General features: G+C 61.1%; 1 protein-coding gene across 3 annotated transcripts; it reads right to left on the bottom strand.

Moving 5' to 3' along the window:
• Nucleotides 1–4,912: 4,912 nt before the first annotated feature.
• On the bottom strand, nucleotides 4,913–17,446 carry Acvr2b (activin A receptor type 2B). Of its 3 annotated transcripts, none has more exons than XM_070042434.1 (11): nucleotides 17,318–17,446; nucleotides 12,423–12,630; nucleotides 11,911–12,020; nucleotides 11,407–11,558; nucleotides 11,132–11,275; nucleotides 10,535–10,678; nucleotides 9,958–10,106; nucleotides 9,114–9,228; nucleotides 8,453–8,591; nucleotides 8,212–8,342; nucleotides 4,913–6,366 (listed from the first exon to the last, which is right to left on the bottom strand). In XM_070042434.1, exons 1-11 carry the CDS (start codon nucleotides 17,367–17,369, stop codon nucleotides 5,680–5,682), a joined length of 2,031 nt encoding a protein of 676 aa, XP_069898535.1. In that variant the 5' UTR covers nucleotides 17,370–17,446; the 3' UTR covers nucleotides 4,913–5,679. The 3 variants fall into 3 exon arrangements, with proteins under 3 accessions (XP_069898535.1, XP_069898536.1, XP_069898537.1); XM_070042435.1 differs by having other exon boundaries at nucleotides 11,407–11,534; XM_070042436.1 differs by having other exon boundaries at nucleotides 6,274–7,280; nucleotides 17,318–17,445.
• Nucleotides 17,447–18,626: the final 1,180 nt, after the last annotated feature.

The following is an 18,626-nucleotide window of genomic DNA, read 5'->3' as shown; positions in this document are numbered from 1 at the left end:
TCCATCCACCCATCCATCCATCCATCCATCCATGAATGAGTTCATCCGCCCATCATTCATCCATCCATGAGTCCATCCGCCCATCATTCATCCATCCATGAGTCCATCTACCCATCATCCATCCATCCACCCATCCATCCATCCATGAGTCCATCTGCCCATCATCCATCCATCCATCCATCCATGAGTCCATCCATCCATCCATCCATCCATCTATCCATCCATCCATCCATCCATCTAGAACCCATAGCTTTCAGTGCTTTCAGGGCCTCAGGGCTGGCCACTATAGATACCAGAATTTAGCTTATTCACTGTTTCTCTGTCCTCGCCAAAAATCCCATCCAGATATCCATCCCCTCTCTACTCAAGAGCTGCATGGCTATGATGCACAGTGTCTTTCACTCCATGGCCAGGATCCTGACTTGGTAGGCAACCCAGAAATCCTTGGGGACACCAGGCTGGGTTCATTGTGGGCTGACTCAGATGTCTGGCAGTGAGCTATCTCCAACAAGGCCCTGACCACAGACAGCATCATGGCTGCTCAGATAATCTCGTCCCTTTGTCCAGGCGTCCTGCCCCCCCCCCCCAAGGGTCTGAAAACAATGACAACTGGATAGTATGGTCATTTGCTGATCTGTTTTGGTGACACGCAACCCCTCCCTTCCATCAGACCTGCAGCCTGCATCTTATTCTCAGCCCAGCCCCCACGACTAGCCCTTATTTCTGTACCTCCCAAACCCCTTCTCTGCTCATAGCTGATGAGCAAAATCTTAACCTCAAAAATGCTTGGGTTCAACAGAAATCTCAAGAAAAAGCTGGGCGCTAGCTGTCCACCCTAACTACTCAGGAGGCTGAGATCTGAGGATCAGGGTTCAAAGCCAGTCCTGGGCAGGAACAGCTCATGAGAACCTTTATCTCCAATGAATAAATAATAATAAGCCAGAAGTGGAGCCGTGGTAGAGTGCTAGCCTGGAGCACAAAAAGCTCAGGGACAGAGCCCAGGGTCCTAAGTTCAAACCCCAGGACTGGCACATACACACATTAAAAGAAAAAAAAAAATCATCTCAAGAAACAACACAAACGTGAGATGGGCAGCCACCGCCCAGAAGCTGAGCCACGCCACCGCAAGACACTCCTAGCGACAGTAAACCCTCCACACCCGACCTGATCTAATCGCAGGCTGCCAGTGAGCACAGAAAGCCACCGAATCCATGCAGTCCCTGCCCCAGTGTACCATACCTTAAAAGAAAGACTCAGCAGCCTCAACTAAAACATCTTCAAAACAGCATTCTCATCCCAAACTCATTCGACTTAGAAAAACAATCATCTGTGGCATTATAAAGCCTCTTCACACTGTGTACGACAAAAATCTGTGGGGTGAGGTAACAAAACATAGCGTAAGAGCTAGAGGGGCTTTTCTTTTGAAAGTAAAACCTCAAGTGTTGAGGGTGTGGGTCTCTATTATATAGCTATTATCTATATAACCTACTCTTATTTACAATACTATCAAACAACATGGATGCCAACGTATCTCAGGACAGAGTAACCGGACCAACAGCAGAAATTCTCAGCCCTCAAGAAGCAACTCATTCATTCCCTCATTCATTGACAAAAACCCAGCTTCACCTCAACCTGAAACACAACAGATGGATCACAGTTCTAGTAACTGAGTCAAGAATAGAAAGGGAATACTTTCCTGCAGGTGTTCAGATTTAAAAAAAACCACCACACACACACTCTTCCAGCATATCAATGCCCTTCCACAAGCCATCCACTGCCCTGAGGAAAAAAATCAGATCCAATCAGAGTAAAACCCATCACCACACCCAGCCATCTTACAGAATATGATTGCTGATATTTTATTTTCAGTTTTTGGCATCAGTCTTGGGGCTTGAACTCAGGGCCTGGGCACCATTCCTGTGCTCTTTTGCTCAAGGCTAGGGGGATCTTACCAGTTTGGGCCACAGCTCTGCTTCTGGCTTTTTTGTTGTTTCATTGGAGGTGAAAGTTCCATGGATTTCCCAGCCTGGGCTGGCTTTGAACCACCTCCCGAAAAGTTAGGATGACAGGTGTGTGCCACCAGACCCTGACTTGTAGTAAATACTTTAAATTCAGATCTGTCATCCAAACCAGTTTATAGTAAGTGCTGCATGGATGCACAGCAAACATTTGAAATAACCCACTAACTAATGTATAGACTTTTACAGGAGGAGGAGAATGGGGGAGAGCGAAGAAGGGGTGACATTGTCAACAGGCATTGTACTCACACCCTGATCTATGGAACTGTAGCCCCTGTATACAACTACCTAATAATAATGATATATATTAATAATAGTACTTGGACATTGGTGGGTAGTTTATGGGTCCTTTTGAACTGACCAATTATTTTAACCAAAGTGGCTGTCTCAACTAAATTAATTTCCAAGTCAGGCTTTTCAACTCCAAATTTCTTTTTCCAGTAAAACTAAGTCACTATTGCCAGGTACTGGGGGGGCTCAACGCCTGTCATCCCAGCTACTCAGGGAGGATTGTGGTTCAAGCCAGCCCAGGCAGGAAAGTCCATGAAAGTCTGATCTTCAATGAACCACCAAAAAAGCTAGAAGTGGAGCTGTGGCTCAAGTGGTAGAGCAACTAGCCTTAAGCAACAAAAACTCAGGGACAGTGCCCAGGCTCCAAGTTCAAGCCCTAGGACCAGCAACAAAAAAGCAAACAAACAGAACAACTGATAGGAAATAAGAACATGGCCCAGCTAGACAGAGGAAGACTCTGGCACTCAGGGCTTAGCAAATAGGAAGGTCACACTGGATGACAGAGGAGACTGAGTCTACCAACCCTTTCCCTAGCGCTCTCTCCCTGCAAACAAGCCTTCTGCTAAGCACCAAAGGTGACAGCAGCAAACGCAGCTCATGCTTGGCTCACAGTGCTCTGACGATCAAAAGTGGTTCCCTGGTCTCCACTTGTTTTCTCCTTTTCTGGCTCACTCCCGGATTTCTCTCACTAGGAATGAAAAGTCTATGAGACTTTTATCTCCAATTAGGCACCCAAAACAAACAATCCAAAAACCCTGGAAGTGGAGCTGTGGCTCAAGTGGTAAAAGTGCCAGCCCTTGAGCTGCAAAAGCTCAGAGAGACAGCACCCAGGTCTTGAGTTCAAGCCCCAGGACAGGCCAAAAAAGAAAAAAATTAAAGCATTAGTGCTGAGGCTGGGAAGGTGGTATGCAGGAAGCCCTGGGTTCAATTCCTCAGTACCACACACACAGAAAAGGCTGGGAGTGGCGCTGTGGCTCAAGTGGTAGAGCGCTAGCCTTCAGTAAAAAGCAGCTCAGGGACAGAGCCTAAGTTTAACACCCAGGACTAGGTTGGGGGTAGGGTGGGGCATCAGTTCTCTGGGCTCTCCCAAAGTGTGTTAGTGTGGACTCAGAAGGGCACAGGAGGGGTGCATGGTGACCCAATCGCTGTCATCAATTCAAACCACGCTCTAGATAATTCTATCCTCCTATAGTACACAATTACAAATGCACCCCGCCCCCAGCCCCAGAGCCACACCTGGCCATCCAGGCTGCCACCCTTTGTACCACCCCGGGGGGGACAGGCTGTCCCAAACCCCAGGAACTGGCACAGCCCACAGGCTCTCCTGCAACAGCCTCACCACAGACAGAGACTGCAGAAACCTTTTCGCAGGGGATGGGGGGGGGGGGGGCAGGCCCTGGGAGCTGAGCCCAGGGCCAGAGAAGGAGAGGAGGATCTCCTCCCTGGGGAGGAGATCAAACCTGCCTTGCCTGCATGTGTCTCACCTGCTGGTCTCGCGCTGGAGTTCTGTGTGGCCGGCCCAGTCCTGCTTCCCACAGGAAGTCAAGGCAGGGGGAGGACCAAAGGGGGGTGGGGGAAGAGAACATGGAAAGGCCCAGGGGAAGGTGGAAGGGGGGTAGAGGACATGGAAAGGCCCAGGGGAAGGCGGGGGGGGGGGGGGGGGGTAGAGGACATGGAAAGGCCCAGGGGAAGGGGGGGGGGGTCAGGGGACATGGAAAGGCCCAGGGGAAGGTGGGAGGGGGGTAGAGGACATGGAAAGGCCCAGGGGAAGGCCTGATCAGGGTCTAGCACTGAAGTGCTTCCCATCGCATTTGTCACCGGGTGGATTTGGTTGGTTTGGGGGTTTTCTGCAAGTCCCGGGACGTGAACCCAGGGCCTGGGCACCGGCCCTGCGCGTGGTGCTCTGGCGCTTGGGCTGCGGCCCCACCTCTGCGGTGCTGGTTCACTAGGGGTGAGGGTCTCACGGGCTTTCCTGACCTGGGGAGGCCCGGACCCCGGCCTGGGGGGCGGGGGGGAATGGCAGCTGGAGAGGAGCCACGGCACTTGGTCACGGAGATACTTTAAAGCTTCTGAAGGAAATCCGTAGGGGGGGTGGGGGGAGGGGGAGGAGGAGGGGAGGGGAGAAGGGAGGAGGGAGGAGGAGGTGGGAGGGAGGAAGAGGGGGGAGGGAGGAGGAGGGGAGGAGAAGGGAGGAGGAGGAAGGGGGAGGGGGAGGGGGAGGAGGAGGGAGAAGGAGGGGGAGGGAGGAGGAGGAGAGGGGGGAGGGAGGTGGGGGAGGGGGAGGGAGGAGGGGGGAGGGTGGGGAGGAGGGGAAGGGGGAGGGAGAGGAGGGAGGAGGGGGAGGGGGGAGGGAGGAGGGGGAGGGGGGAGGGAGGAGGGGGAGGAAAAGGAGGGGGGAGGGAGGTGGGGGAGGGGGAGGAGGAGGGAGAAGGAGGGGAGAGGGAGGAGGAGAAAGAGGGGGAGGGGGGTAGGGAAGGGGGAGGGAGGAGGGGGGGAGGGTGGGGAGAAGGGGAAGGGGGAGGGAGAGGGGGGAGGAGGGAAGAGGAGGGGGGAGGAGGGGGAGGGAGTGGGAGGGGGAAGGAGGGGGAGGAGGAGGGGGAGGGGGAGGAGGGGGAAGGGGACGAGGACGGGGAGGAGGAGGGAAAGCAACTGCTGTAGGGCTGGCTTCTGCACTAACGAAGAGCTCCGGGAGGAGGACGCGGCGGGGGCCAGGGGAGGACAAGGGGACACCTGTCAGACACCGCAGGATCTGAGCTCAGAAAGGGAAGCAAGAGCGGCCTCCCGCCGCGACGCGAGCAGCCCGAGCACAGGTCAATGGCGACGCACTGCGGCACTGCGCTTGCGCATTGGCCATAGAGCGCATGCACGCACACTGCGCATGCGCCGGCGACGACGGCGGCACGGCGCACCGCGCAAGCGCAACTATCAATGCTGGCACACTACGCACGCACAAGTCTCTGGAGCACGCCCCCAAGTCCCCGCGCGGGCAATGACGGCGGCACACGGAGCATGCGCACGTCCCTGCGGGGCAGCACACTGGGCATGCGCCACGCCCCCGGGCCGCAGTGTGGGGCCCAGGGGTCCCGGCCTGCGGCGAGGCCCTCCCCGCTCTCCACCCCGAGCCTGCCCGCCCCGGGGCCGGGGAGCCGCTGCTCCTCGGGTCAAGGAACAGGAAAGCCCGGAGGACCGGGAGGAGGAGCTGGGCCGTGGCAGGCCTGGGCCGGGGTCTGGGCCTGGGCCTGGGGGGCTCCCCGGGCCCCCGGCCCCGGCCCCCGCGGCGCGGCGGGGAGGCTGAGGTATTTCTGGTTTGAGGTGCTCTCTGTCGTCACGGGTGTTTTTCTTTTTTTGTTTTTAAACCTTTAGAAAAATATTAAAACAAAACGAACCCTCGGAAGCCACCTCGCGGGAAAGCGCGGGCGCGGGCGGCGACGCCATCCCCGCCATCCCCATCATCACCATCATCATCATCCCCATCACCATCATCACCATCATCATCATCCCCATCACCATCATCATCATCCCCATCACCACCGCCACGGGAGCAGCGTCTATAAATTAACAGGAGAAATCCCGATGTCCAAACAGCAGCATTCAAGACATTCAGTGACTGGAGCGGGTGACGGGGGTGGGGACACGGACCCTGGGACCCCGGGACCCCCGGGACCCCCGGACCCCCGGACCCCGGGCAGCCCCGGACCCCGGGCAGCCCCCGCGGGCGCGCTCCAGGCGGAAGCCCGGCTCTTATCGATTCAGTGGCGACGCCGGGACTCGAACCCGGGACTGCGCGCGTCTGCTCCACCTCCGATTTTGTCGTCTTCCCTGGAGATAGGAACTGGCGAGGATCCGAGGCCCGGCCCGGCCCGGCCCGGGGTACCTGAGAAGTAGCAGAGGCTGCTGCGCCCGGAGTCCCGAGGAGCGCGGATCCAGACCCGGCCGGGGACGGGCTCCTCCTGCGGGTCCGTCCGTCCGTCCGTCCGTCCGTCCGTCCGTGGGGAGCGGGGCCCTGCGGGGTCCGCGAGCGGGCCACACCTCTGTGGCTGTGTTCAAGCTTAACGGCCTTAACAAATAACAACATAAAAATTCAACATCAAAAAGGGGGGGGGGGACAGAGGAGGGGGGGCAGACAGGCCAGCCCGGAGCTGGCGCTGGGGACGAGCGCGCAGCCAGGGACAGGCTAACAGTCTTCCATGGCCCCGGGTAGAGGAGGATCTGCAGCATCAAGGTGGCTAAGACAGGAGATGGGGAGGGGGGGCCCAGAGGGGAAGTCCTGGGGTGTCACCCAATCCGGGGAGATGACAAAACAGAACAGAGCCCCCCCCTCACGCCCCCCAGGACAGGAGGTGAGAGGTGGAGGCCAGTCACAGAGGAGCGACTCAGCGCCCGGCCCGTGCGTCTGGGTGCTGGCCTTGTGCGAGACCACACAGCGAAAAATCCAAATCCAAATTTAAAAAAAAAAAAAAAATGCTGGGTTCAAAAACACAAAAACGGACCCAATTCTCAAAAAAAAAAAAAAAAAATCACCATCATCATCACATTAAGAATAATTATAATAATAATAATTAAAAAAAAAAGTCTAGTAAAATAGCAGCTGCATTTGTATGGGTTTCTTGGTTTTAGGGTTTTTTTTTTCTCCCCTTCCAAAGAAACACAAAACATCCACTCGGGGTTGGCTTGTTTCTGTGTTTCCCCTGGTTTCCTCAGGTCCCACGCTGAGTGTCAGTGGCAGGTGGGCAGGCGGGCGGGCTGGCCGGGAGCTTCTTCACCGCCCCGGGGGTCTCAGATGCTAGGCTCTTTAGGGAGCAGGTCCACATTGGTGAGGGAGGTCACCAGGGAGACCAGGCAGTCCGAGGGACAGGCATTGACGGATCTTCGGATCAAGTTTACCCTTTCCTCCACACAGCCCGCCGACAGGCGTGCCTCCGAGTCGTGATCCCAGCATTCCTCGATCGTCACGCAGAGCTGGGCCAGGCCCTGAGTGCCAGCCGGGGACAGGGGGGGGAAGGAACCATTGGTGACCACAGCCAGGCATTATGGCTCATGCCTTGTTATCCCAGCGACTCAGGAGGCTGGGATCTGAGGATCACGGTTCGAGGCCAGCCCTGTCCAGCAAGTCCTTGAGACCCTAATCTCCAATGAACCACCAGAAAAACCAGATGTGGAGCTATGGCTCAAGTGGTAGAGCACCAACCTTGACAAGCCAGGCATTGGTGGCTCATATTTGTCATCCCAGCTACTCAGGAGGCTGAGATCTGGAGGATTACAGTTCAAAGCCAGCCTGGGCAGGAAAGTCCATGAGATCCTGATCTCCAATCCAGGTTTGGCTGCCATGATACTTAAATTCAACCTTTTTTTTTTTTTTTAGTGGGGGGAGGTCTGGCTTCAAATGGTGATCCTCTAGATCCTGGCCTCCAAGGAGCTAGAATGGACAGGCATGAGCCGTTGGCACCTTGCTCCAATTCCATCTTTTTCTTTTCTTTCTTTTTTTTTTTCTTTTTTGCCAGTCCTGGAGCTTGAACTCCAGGCCTGGGCACTGTTCCTGAACTGCTTTTGCTCAGGGCAAGCGCTCTACCACTTGAGCCATAGCATCACTTCGGGCTTTTTCTGTGGATGTGGTGCTGAGGATTAGAATCCAGGGCCTGTGCATGTGGCGAGCGCTCTACCACTGAGCTACACTCCAACACACACAGGCCCTTGCTGTTACCGGCTTTAGGGGGATAACACTGGGGGTGCTTGGGACCAGGGGAAGGGCATTGCCCACCTTACCTCCTCCTGGTCCTGGCCCTTACCACCCTCGAGCCCCAGAGAGGACAGCCCTCACCCCCTTTATCCGAGGTCCCTCCCGTGTATATACAAGTGGGGGGAGCCGGGTCCCCAGAATCCTGAACACGCCCCTCCCCCTCACCGGATGCTTCAGCCAATGCTCCTTAATGGCGGGCCTCATCTTCTTATGGACGACCACGTCCTGCAGTTCTTCCAGTGAAGGGTGCTGGCCAATCTCCTCCTCGAAGGGCAGCATGTATTCATCCACGGGTCCTGGGGGGGGGGATGGGAAAGAGCCTGGTGGCATCACTCCCTCCCCCCAAAGATCCCTCTAGAACCTTCTAGAACCTTCTAGAACCTTCTAGAATGGGGCTGCCACTCACCGTCAGCCGCTGTGCACCGCGACACCAGCTCCCACAGCACCAGGCCCATGGCGTACATGTCGATGCGCAGGAATGCATCTCTCTGGAAGTTGATGGCGCCTTCCAGCACCTCAGGAGCCAGGTACCGCCTGGTGCCTACCTATGGGGCAGGGGGGTGGGGGTGGGGAGACGAGGGTAGGGCTGGGAAGGCGGCTCAGTGGTGAGTGCGCCCCTAGCATGCACAAAGCCCTAGGTTCCATTCCTCACTACCACTTCCACAGAAAAAGCCAGCAGTGGCGCTGTGGCTCAAGTGGTAGAGCCCCAGCCTTGAGCAAAAGAAGCTGAGGGACAGTGCGCAGGCCCTGAGTTCAAGTCCCAGGACCAACACCCAAATTTAAAAAAAAATAAATTCAAAATGATCATTTTTATGACTTTATGATTTATAAGGCTTATTCTCTCTTAATTGCCCTGCTTTCTTGGGCTCCATTTTTAACACATTTCCATTTTGTCTGGTTCAGTTACTAGAATTGAGGGAGATAAACCGGGCCAGCTCCCCACGACTGCACACCTCTGGATTTCTAAGCCATCTGGCCTGAGGGAAACACAGCGATCCACGGGGAAACCACGGACCTCCACAGTCCCCAGGTCCCAGGCAGGGCTCCGCCTCACACAGACCTCTTACCTGCCCATGAGTGTCCCCTGGAGGCTTGCCGGGCTCAAAGCGGACGGCCAGGCCAAAGTCGGCCAGCACCGCAGTCAGGTCGCTCTTTAGCAGCACGTTCTTGCTCTTGAAGTCCCTGTGGAGAAATCCAGGCCATCGGTGATGAGCACTCGGGACGCGGCCCACAGCAACCTCATCTGCCATGCATCCACACCCGCCTGGGCCTTCGAGATCCTAGAATCTGGGGGGGCCCACGGCCCCCAGAGCAAAGCACCCACTGTATGGGGGACCAAGGCATGTGCCACGGTGAAGAAGTGTCTTCTTGGAGCCTTTTAGCGTGTGTGGGCACACGTGTGTCAGGCACGGGACTTGAACTCAGGACTTTATGCTTTCACTTAGCTATTTCATTCAAGGCTGGCACTCGACCACTTGAGCCTTCCAAACTACCACTTCTGTCTCACTGGCTTTGAACCACAATCTCAGCCTCCTGAGTACCTAGGATCACAGGTGTGTGAGTCACTGGCACCTGACTATATTAACTTTTTGTTGGTTGTGGGGCTTGAACTCTGAGCCTGGGCGCTGTCCCTCAGCTCTTCAGCTCAAGGCAAGAGCTCTACCACTTGAGCCACAGCGCCACTTCCGGTTTTCTGGTGGTTCATTGGAGATAAGAGTCACAGACTTTCCTGCCAAGGCTGGCAGATTTTTCTGATCAGCCCTCATTTTCTTTCAGCAGGTGCTCAAGGTGAGAATGGACGTGGCACTTCCTTGCGTGGCCAGCAGAGGGCAGCACACAGCCAGCCCATGCCATTCCCAGGCTGGCGGGGTGCCAGCAGCCCTCCCAGCCAGTGCCCAGCCACCCGGGTACCTGTGGGCGATGGAGGGCTTGTAGCCTTCGCCACGACACCAGGGCACGTCCTCATGCAGGTACGAGAGGCCACGTGACATCGTCTCCGCCACGTGACACAACTCGTTCCAGCTGATGATATTTCCTTTCAGGTAATCGGTGAGCGAACCCTAAGAAAGAACAGGCACATGAAGCATAGAACTTGGGCACAAGTTCTGGGTGCAAAACTCAGCTCGGCCCCATAGGGGGGTGGGGAGGGGAGAATGTCCCCAGAGAGAGTCGGAATGGCAAACAGGACATCATTACTCCAAGCATTCACAAGTTAGTCCAGAAGCCAGATGCACATCTGCCATCCCAACTGCTCAGGAGGCTGCGATCTAGAGATTCGCAGTTCAAAGCCCAACCAGGGAAGGAAAGGCCAAGGGACTCTGATCTCCAGTGAACCACCCGGAAACCAGTAGTGGCGCTGTGGTTCAAGTGGTAGAGCACCAGCCTTGAGCAAAAGAGCTCAGGGACAGGCCCAGGCCCTAAGTTCAAGCCCCACACTAAGGTACCCCAGGCCCTGAGGGACAGTTAAGTCCGCACCTAGCTGACTCACCTTGTCATGGAAGGCGGTGATGAGCCACAGTTCCACCTCCAGGTTGGAGCCTCGCTTCTCGGCAGCGATGAACTGCAGCAGGTTCTCGTGTTTCATGCCAGGCGTGCTGAAGATCTCGCGCTCGCTCTGCCACGACTGCTTGTCCTGCGTGTGTGTAAAGGTGTGGAAGGGGATGAGCCATGGACGGGGCGTGGCCCAGCTGACAGTACAAGGCCCTAATGTAGGAGGGCCACTGCCCCATTTTGTACTTCCTTATGATTTCTGAGAGGCGATTGTGTGTGTGTGCAAGCGTGCACACACGCACGCATGCACGCACATGCCACTCCTGAGGTTTGAACTCAGGGCCTGAGTGTCATCCTTGAGCTTCTTTGGGGTGCTTAATTGGACATAAGAATAGTGTCTCAGACTTTCCTTGCCCAGGGCTGGCTTTGAACCCCGACCCTCTAGATCTCAGCCTCCTGAGTAGCTAGGATGGCAGGCTACTGGTACCTGGCTTGCTGCCTGCAACACGTGCTCGGTGCAGGGGAGGCCTCTCCCCTCCCTCCCCCCTCCCCCCCCACACCCCTGCTGCGGCCCTGGGGCGCCTCCCTCGCTCACCTGGAGAGGGAAGATCTTCACGGCGACGAAGTCGTTCATGAGCTGGGCCTTCCACACGCAGCCAAAGCGGCCCCGGGCTCTGACCTCAAGCAGCTGCAGTGGCTTCAGGCCCACCAGAGGGGACGGGGGCGGGGGTGCCGAGTCCTGGGGGGGTGGGGGGGGTCTTTCATGTCTTCTTGTCGGTCTGGGGCCGGCGGGTGCTGGGTTTCATGGAGTGTCTGGACCTGCCCGCTCCCGGGCCCCCTCCCCGCCCCTCCGCGGGCGGGCGCCCTCACCTCGTGGACGTCCACGTGGCCGTAGGGGGGCTTGCGCTGGCGGTACATCCAGAAGGCCAGCGCGAGGAGCAGGGCGAGGCCCCCGACGGGCAGCAGCGAGTAGGCCAGCACGGTCAGCAGGGCCGGGGCTGTCGGGGGTGGCTCGTAGGTGACTGAGAGACACACCGCGGAGCCCTGGGTCACACAGACCCACCCTCCCCGCCCACCGGGACTCAAAGCCGCCATTGGCCTACGGGAGCGGGCCCCGCCCACCCGGACTCAATGCAGCCATTGGCCTGCAGGAGCGGGCTCCGCCCACCGGGACTCAATGCAGCCATTGGCCTGCGGGAGCGGGCCCCGCCCACCCGGACTCAATGCAGCCATTGGCCTGTGGGAGCGGGCCCCGCCCACCCGGACTCAATGCAGCCATTGGTCTGCGGGAGCAGGCCCCGCCCACGGACTCAATGCAGCCATTGGCCTGCGGGAGCGGGCCCCGCCCACCCGCCGGGCAGCCCCGCCCCTCACCTTCGGGGCCGCCGGGCTCGGGCAGGTGGGTGAAGCGCTCGTTGCAGAAGTTGCCCTCGCAGCAGCAGAAGTAGACTTGCGGGTTCTCCTCGGTGGCCACGCACTCCTGCCTGGGGGAGCCCGAGGGGGTGGGTGTGAGTCCCGGTCAGGCCTGCGGCCCCCCACACACGCCGCGGCTTCCTGAGGAGCCCGCCCCCCCTACGTCCCCAGAGCAAGTGGGGGCTCGGCGGGGAGGGGCCGGGACGGGCAGCGCACTCCGGTCATCCCAGCTACTCAGGGGGCTGAGATGTGAGGACGGAGGTTCGAAGCCAGCCCGGGCAGGTAAGTCTGTGGACTGCTATCTCCAATGAACCACCAGACACCCCAAAGTGGAGCCGCGGCTCAGGTGGTAGAGCACCAGCCTTGTGCAAAAGCAGCTCAGGCCCTCAAGTCAAGGCCCCTGGAGAACACTGGCACTGCCAGCACCCCAGGGGCGGGCTGGGGGGGGGGACAGGGGAGGGGGGGGACGGCACCTGTCATAGCAGTTGAAGTCGTCCAGCCAGCAGCCCTTCTTCACCAGCTCGATGGTGCCCGAGCTGTTGCGCCAGGAAGCGTAGCAGTGCAGTCTCTTGTCCTGCTCGCCCTCACAGCGCTCACGGCCGCTCTGGTTCGTGCGCTCCAGTTCCCAGTTGGCGTTGTAGTAGACGCACTCACGAGTCCCGGCCTCCCCGCGCCCAGAGCCTGGGGGAACCCCCCCAAAAAAAACCAAAAGACAAGACCATGAGCATGGCGGTCTAAGGAGATCCACAAAGCCAGCCTGAGTGGGACCCCCGTCCCTTCCCCCCCCCCAAAGCTCATTTCCCCCCAAGAAGCAGCTGGAAGCCGGGCACTGTGGCGCACGCCTGGCATACCAGCTACTCCGGAGGCTGAGAGCTGGAGGATGGCGGTTCAAGGCCAGCCCAGTGGTACAGTGCTGGTTTTGAGCAAAAAAATAATAAAAAATCTAAGGGACAGCGCCCAGGCCCTGAGTTCAAGCCCCAGTATCAGTGTATGCACACATGCCCGCGTGCGCACGCACGCATGCACACACATACACACACGTCCAAAGGCCAATTGGTCATTGGATTAAATGTGAACAGTGGAGGAAAAAACAAACAAACAATAAAGAACCTTGAATCCTAGCTACAGTGGAAGCCAAAGTGACCCCATGCCAAGCAAAGCAGTCAGGGTGTGATCATCCCAGCTACCCAAGAGGCAGAAGTAAGGAGGATCGCTGTCCAAGGCCGGCCCCAAGCAAAAATGCAAGGGCTTTAACGTGAAAAGTAAACGGGAACGAGATAAGAGTTCAGGTGGTAGAACGCCCTGCCAGGAAAGTCTGAGAAACGTGTGTGTGTGTATATACACACATGTGTTCGTATACAGGACAAGTCTGTGTATGCATGTGATAACTAGTATGGTGCACACACATGCATTGATATGTATGTATGTCAGAGTGTTTGCATACACAATGGCAGAAACGGAGTTCTGCGGCCACATTCAGAAGCCCAAACCCTAAATAGTTCCAAAAAAGCTGAGGGGTTGACGGCATGGCTCAAGTGGTAGAGCACCAGCCGATGAGCAGAATGCATCAGGTACTAAGCATTAGTCCCAGTCTCAGGTCAGAAAAGAAAAACAGCTGGGCAGCGGTGGCTCAGACCTGTCGATTCTGGCTACTCGGGTGGCTTTGCCAGTCCTGGGGCTTGAACTCAGGGCCTGGGCACTGTCCCTGAGCTTCTTTTGAGCCACACAGCACCACTTCTGGCTTTTTCTGTGTACGTGGGGCTGAGGAATCAAACCCAGGGCTTCCTGCATGCCAGGCCAGCGCTCGACCACTGAGCCACCTTCCCAGCCCCCTTAGCACTCTCATTGGTGGGGCCCTGGGGAGCCCAGTGGGGGACCGCCCTGTCTCTCCAGATGGACAGCCAACAGCTGAGCCCTCCAGAAAAGCAGCCTGCTTCCTCCTCCGGCCAAGTCAGCTTCCGTTTCCCATCCAGCCTTTCTCTTCCTTCCCCCCCACAACTAATTTTAGCCTCCTTGGGAGGAGGTTCCTTGGGGGTTCACAGGCAAATGGGAACCTGGGGGGAAGAAGATCACCTTTTGCAAGTGACATTCTCCCCTAACATCCCTCCCTCCAGCCCAGAGCACTGGCTAGGAAAGACAAGGCAAGGTGGGGGGGGGGGGGGACTTCAAATCTGTCCAGTTGGGGTACTGCTTCCCTTCCAACACAGCTTTCTGTTTTTTTTGGGGGGGGAGGGTTTGTTTTTTTTTGGTCGGTTGTAGGCCTGATCTCTGTCCCTCAGCTCTTCAGCTCAAGGCTAGCGCTCTACCACTTGAGCCACAGCGCCACTGCAGGGTTTTTCCGCTTATGTGGTGCTGAGGAATCGAACCCAGGGCCTCATGCATGCGAGGCAAGCACTCTACCACTGAGCCACCTTCCCAGCCCCATCGTTCTGTGTTTTTTTCTTTCAGCAGTCAGTCCCTGAAGGACAGCAACAGGCTACAGATGTTAATAGCTGACGATCTAAAGGAATAAAGTTAAACTTTTAAGGCTTATGCATACATAACGCCAGAGGGAAATGTTACAAATCGAATTAAAGTCTGGGGCTCTTGTAGGAAAGGGGCCCAGCTGGCATTTCCAGGCCTTTCCAGTCCTTTCCTTTATCCTCCCCAGGCCTAACAGCCCACAGCACATGGAAGCCCCAGAGGGCACCCAGGTCTCCAACCCCAGAAACCTCCAAACCAACCAACAAGCAAAAGGCCCGGGGGGCCAGCCCTGGACCGCCAGAGAGCCTGGGCTCCCAGAAACTGCCAAGAAGCCAGGCCTGGAGGGAGGTGTGGCCCGAGGGGCAGAGAAAGCCAGGGGACAGTGCTGGGAAGGGGGTGCCCAGGAGGCGGGGCTGGGAGAAAGGGAGGTGGCGGGGAGGTGGGTGGTGGGAGGGGGGTCACCCCAGCGGGGGGGGGGTTTCCCTCCCCTCCCCAAGGCTGTCACCACCTCCTGGGGTGCTGTGCGCAAGAGGGGGCAAGGACCCCTTGGCCCGCTGACGGAAGCCAGCAACTGTGGACACCCATGCGGCCTGGGGGGGCGCGGCCTGAGGGGGGGGACGGCCTGGGATGGAGGGGACCTGGGATGGAGGGGACGTGATCTGGTGGAGGGGATGCAGATTGGGGGAGATGCAGATTGGGGGAGATGCGGCCTGGGGTAAGGGACATCTGGTGGGTGGGATGTGGCCTGGGGTGAGCGACATGGCCTGTGGGGGGACGAGGCCTGGGGGGGGGTATGAGGCCTGGTGGAGGGGACAGGGCCTGGGGCGGGGGAGGGGGGGGTGCGGGGGGGGGGGGCGAGAATGCTTCCTCATATGTTCTCTGCAGAACCCGCGCCCAAACACCCGCATGCACACGCGCACCCCGACCGGGGCGGTGGGCTGGGGTGCAGGGCTGGGGGCGTGGGGGGGGGGACCCCAAGCCGGCGCTTCCTCCCCCCCCATGAAACACAACCCCGACGGACCGGCTCGGACCGGCCAGTGGGGAGAGGGACGATGGAGAGCCTGGAGGATGGCAAGTTTGGGGGGCAATTGAAAGCCTGGCGGAGAGGCCGCAAGGTTAGGGGGCTGCGCGCAGGGAGTTGAGGGTTTTGCGCTCACATGGGGACTGTGGCAAATTGGGGAGGGGGTCACGGCTCGGGGGAGGGGGTCACGGCTGGGGGAGGGGGTCACGGGCAGGGGAGGGAGGGGGGTCAGCGCGGGGGAGGGGGCCACGGGCAAGGGAGGGAGGGGGGTCACGGCGCGGGGGACGGGGGTCACGGGCAGGGGAGGGAGGGGGGTCAGCGCGGGGGAGGGGGCCATGGGCAGGGGAGGGAGGGGGGTCAGCGCGGGGGAGGGGGCCATGGGCAGGGGAGGGAGGGGGGTCAGCGCGGGGGAGGGGGCCACGGGCAGGGGAGGGAGGGGGTCAGCGCGGGGGGAGGGGGTCACGGCGCGGGGGAGGGTCACGACACGGGGGAGGGGGTCACCCCGCGGGGGAGGGGGTCACGGCGCCGGGGGGTCACGGCTCGGGGGAGGGAGGGGTCAGGGCGCGGGGGGGGGGTCACGGCGTGGGGGAGGGTCATGGCGCGGGGGGGGGGTCACTGCGCGGGGGGGGCCACGGCGCGGGGGGAGGGGATCACGGCACGGGGGGGGTCACGGGCAGGGGAGGGAGGGGGTCAGCGCGGGGGAGGGGGTCACGGCGCCGGGGGGTCACGGCTCGGGGGAGGGAGGGGTCAGGGCGCGGGGGGGGTCACGGCGTGGGGGAGGGTCAGGGCGCGGGGGAGGGTCAGGGCGCGGGGGGAGGGGGTCATGGCGCGGGGGGGGGTCACTGCGCGGGGGAGGGGGTCACGGCGCGGGGGGGGGGGCCACGGCGCGGGGGGAGGGGATCACGGCACGGGGGGGTCACGGGCAGGGGAGGGAGGGGGTCAGCGCGGGGGAGGGGGTCACGGCGCGGGGGAGGGGGTCACGGCGCGGGGGAGGGTCACGGGCAGGGGAGGGAGGGGGTCAGCGCGGGGGAGGGGGTCACGGCGCGGGGGGGGTCACGGGCAGGGGAGGGAGGGGGTCAGCGCGGGGGAGGGTCACGGCGCGGGGGGAGGGGGTCACGGCGCGGGGGGAGGGGGTCACGGCGCGGGGGGGAGGGGGTCACGGCGCGGGGGAGGGTCACGACACGGGGGAGGGGGTCACCCCGCGGGGGAGGGGGTCACGGCGCCGGGGGTCACGGCTCGGGGGAGGGAGGGGTCAGGGCGCGGGGGGGGGTCACGGCGTGGGGGAGGGTCAGGGCGCGGGGGAGGGTCAGGGCGCGGGGGGAGGGGGTCATGGCGCGGGGGGGGTCACTGCGCGGGGGAGGGGGTCACGGCGCGGGGGGGGGGGGCCACGGCGCGGGGGGAGGGGATCACGGCACGGGGGGGTCACGGGCAGGGGAGGGAGGGGGTCAGCGCGGGGGAGGGGGTCACGGCGCGGGGGAGGGGGGTCACGGCGCGGGGGAGGGTCAGGGCGCGGGGGGAGGGGGTCATGGCGCGGGGGGGGGTCACGGGCAGGGGAGGGAGGGGGTCAGCGCGGGGGAGGGTCACGGCGCGGGGGGAGGGGGTCACGGCGCGGGGGGAGGGGGTCACGGCGCGGGGGGAGGGGGTCACGGCGCGGGGGAGGGTCAGGGCGCGGGGTGTCGCCGGCTCGCGGAGGGGGGCCCCCAGCCCGGGCGCAGCGCGGGGCGCAGGGCCCGCCCTTTGTTGATCTACAGCGCGCCGCCCCGCCCCGCCCCGCGCGCCCCGGCCCCGACGGCCCGGTCCCCGGCCCCGGGCCCGGCCCCGCGCGCCCCGCACGTCCCCATCGCGGGCCCCCCGGGGCCCCGCAACCCCCGGCCCCGCGCTTACCCGCGCACAGCGACCCCCAGACGAGCAGCAGCGCCGCCCAGGCCGCCGTCATGTTCCGCCGCGCCGCCCCCGGGTCCCGGCGCCGCCGGCCGGGCGGGCGCCCCGCCGCTCAGCGCGCGGCTGCTCCGCACCGGGGGCCCCGGGGCGATCGCGAGGCTCGGGGGGGCTCAAGGCCGCAGCGCGCGGCGGGGCCCGCGGCCCGGCGCGGGGCGCGAGGCGGGGGCCGGGGGGCGGCGGCGGGGCGCGGGCCGGGGCGCGCGGGGGCCGGACATCGGGGCGCCGGGCGGGGCCCGCACCCCGGGCCGCGGGGCCGTCGAGTCCGGGGCGGCCATGAACGGGAGGGGGGGGGGGGGACGGCGGGGGAGGACGGCGGAGGCCGGGTCCAAAATGGCTCCGCGGCGGCGACCGCCGGGCCCCGTTCGCCGGCGGGGAAACCCGGATGTTGGATACAAAGAGGCGGGCGAATGGGGCGGGAGGACGGGGGCGCGGGGGCGGGGCTTGCGACCGCGTGGTTCACGCCCCGATTCGGGGCGGGGCCTCCGAGAAACAACAACACGTCCGCCACGCCCCCTCGCGGTGCCGGGCACGCCCCCCTCCGCGCTGGCCACGCCCCCCTCCGCGCTGGCCACGCCCTCCGGCCCCAGCCTGCCAGGGCGCGCGTGCGCAGAGGCCCGCCTGGAGAGCGCGCGAAGAAGGGACGGAGGCGGCAGAGAGGGTGATGGATGAAATGGGATCAGTGAGCCACTTGGGCTCTGGGGGGGAGTCTCGAACCCCTGCACCTCTGGGATCAGAGCGTCTGAGATTGCCTGCTGTAAGGTCTTCAGATCCACACACACACACACACACACCCGTGTCAGGACAGGGTGCCCATGGGGTGAGAGAAGGGGGACGAATCCCACCCCACAGAGCATCTGCAGGTGGGAAGTGGGAGGGGGGGACTGGAGACTCTCCTTTCCACTGTGTGTGTGTGCCAGTCCTGGGGCTTGAACTCAGGCCCTGGGCCCTGCTCAAGCCTGGTGCTCTACCACTTGAGCCACAACTGCACTTCTGGCTTTCCTGATTGGCTGGAGATAGAGTCTCCAAGGGCTTTCCTACATGAGCTGGCATCAGGCTTCGATCCTCAGACTTCAGCCTCCTGAGTAGCTATGTGTACAGGTGTGAGCCACTATGGCTTAACTCTATTCTGGGTGTGTGTGTATGTGTGTATTAGTGCTGGGGCTTGAACCCACAGCCTGGGCACTGTCACTTAGCTTTGAGGCTCAAGGCTGGTGCTCTACTACTTGAGACACGGCTCTGTGTCGCTTTTGGT

This window comes from Dipodomys merriami, unplaced genomic scaffold (genome assembly GCF_024711535.1).
Source record: "Dipodomys merriami isolate MVZ:Mamm:240054 unplaced genomic scaffold, mDipMer1.0.p SCAF_325, whole genome shotgun sequence".
Classification (NCBI taxonomy): Eukaryota; Metazoa; Chordata; class Mammalia; order Rodentia; family Heteromyidae; genus Dipodomys; species Dipodomys merriami.
This window is presented reverse-complemented; position numbering and strand designations above follow the sequence as displayed.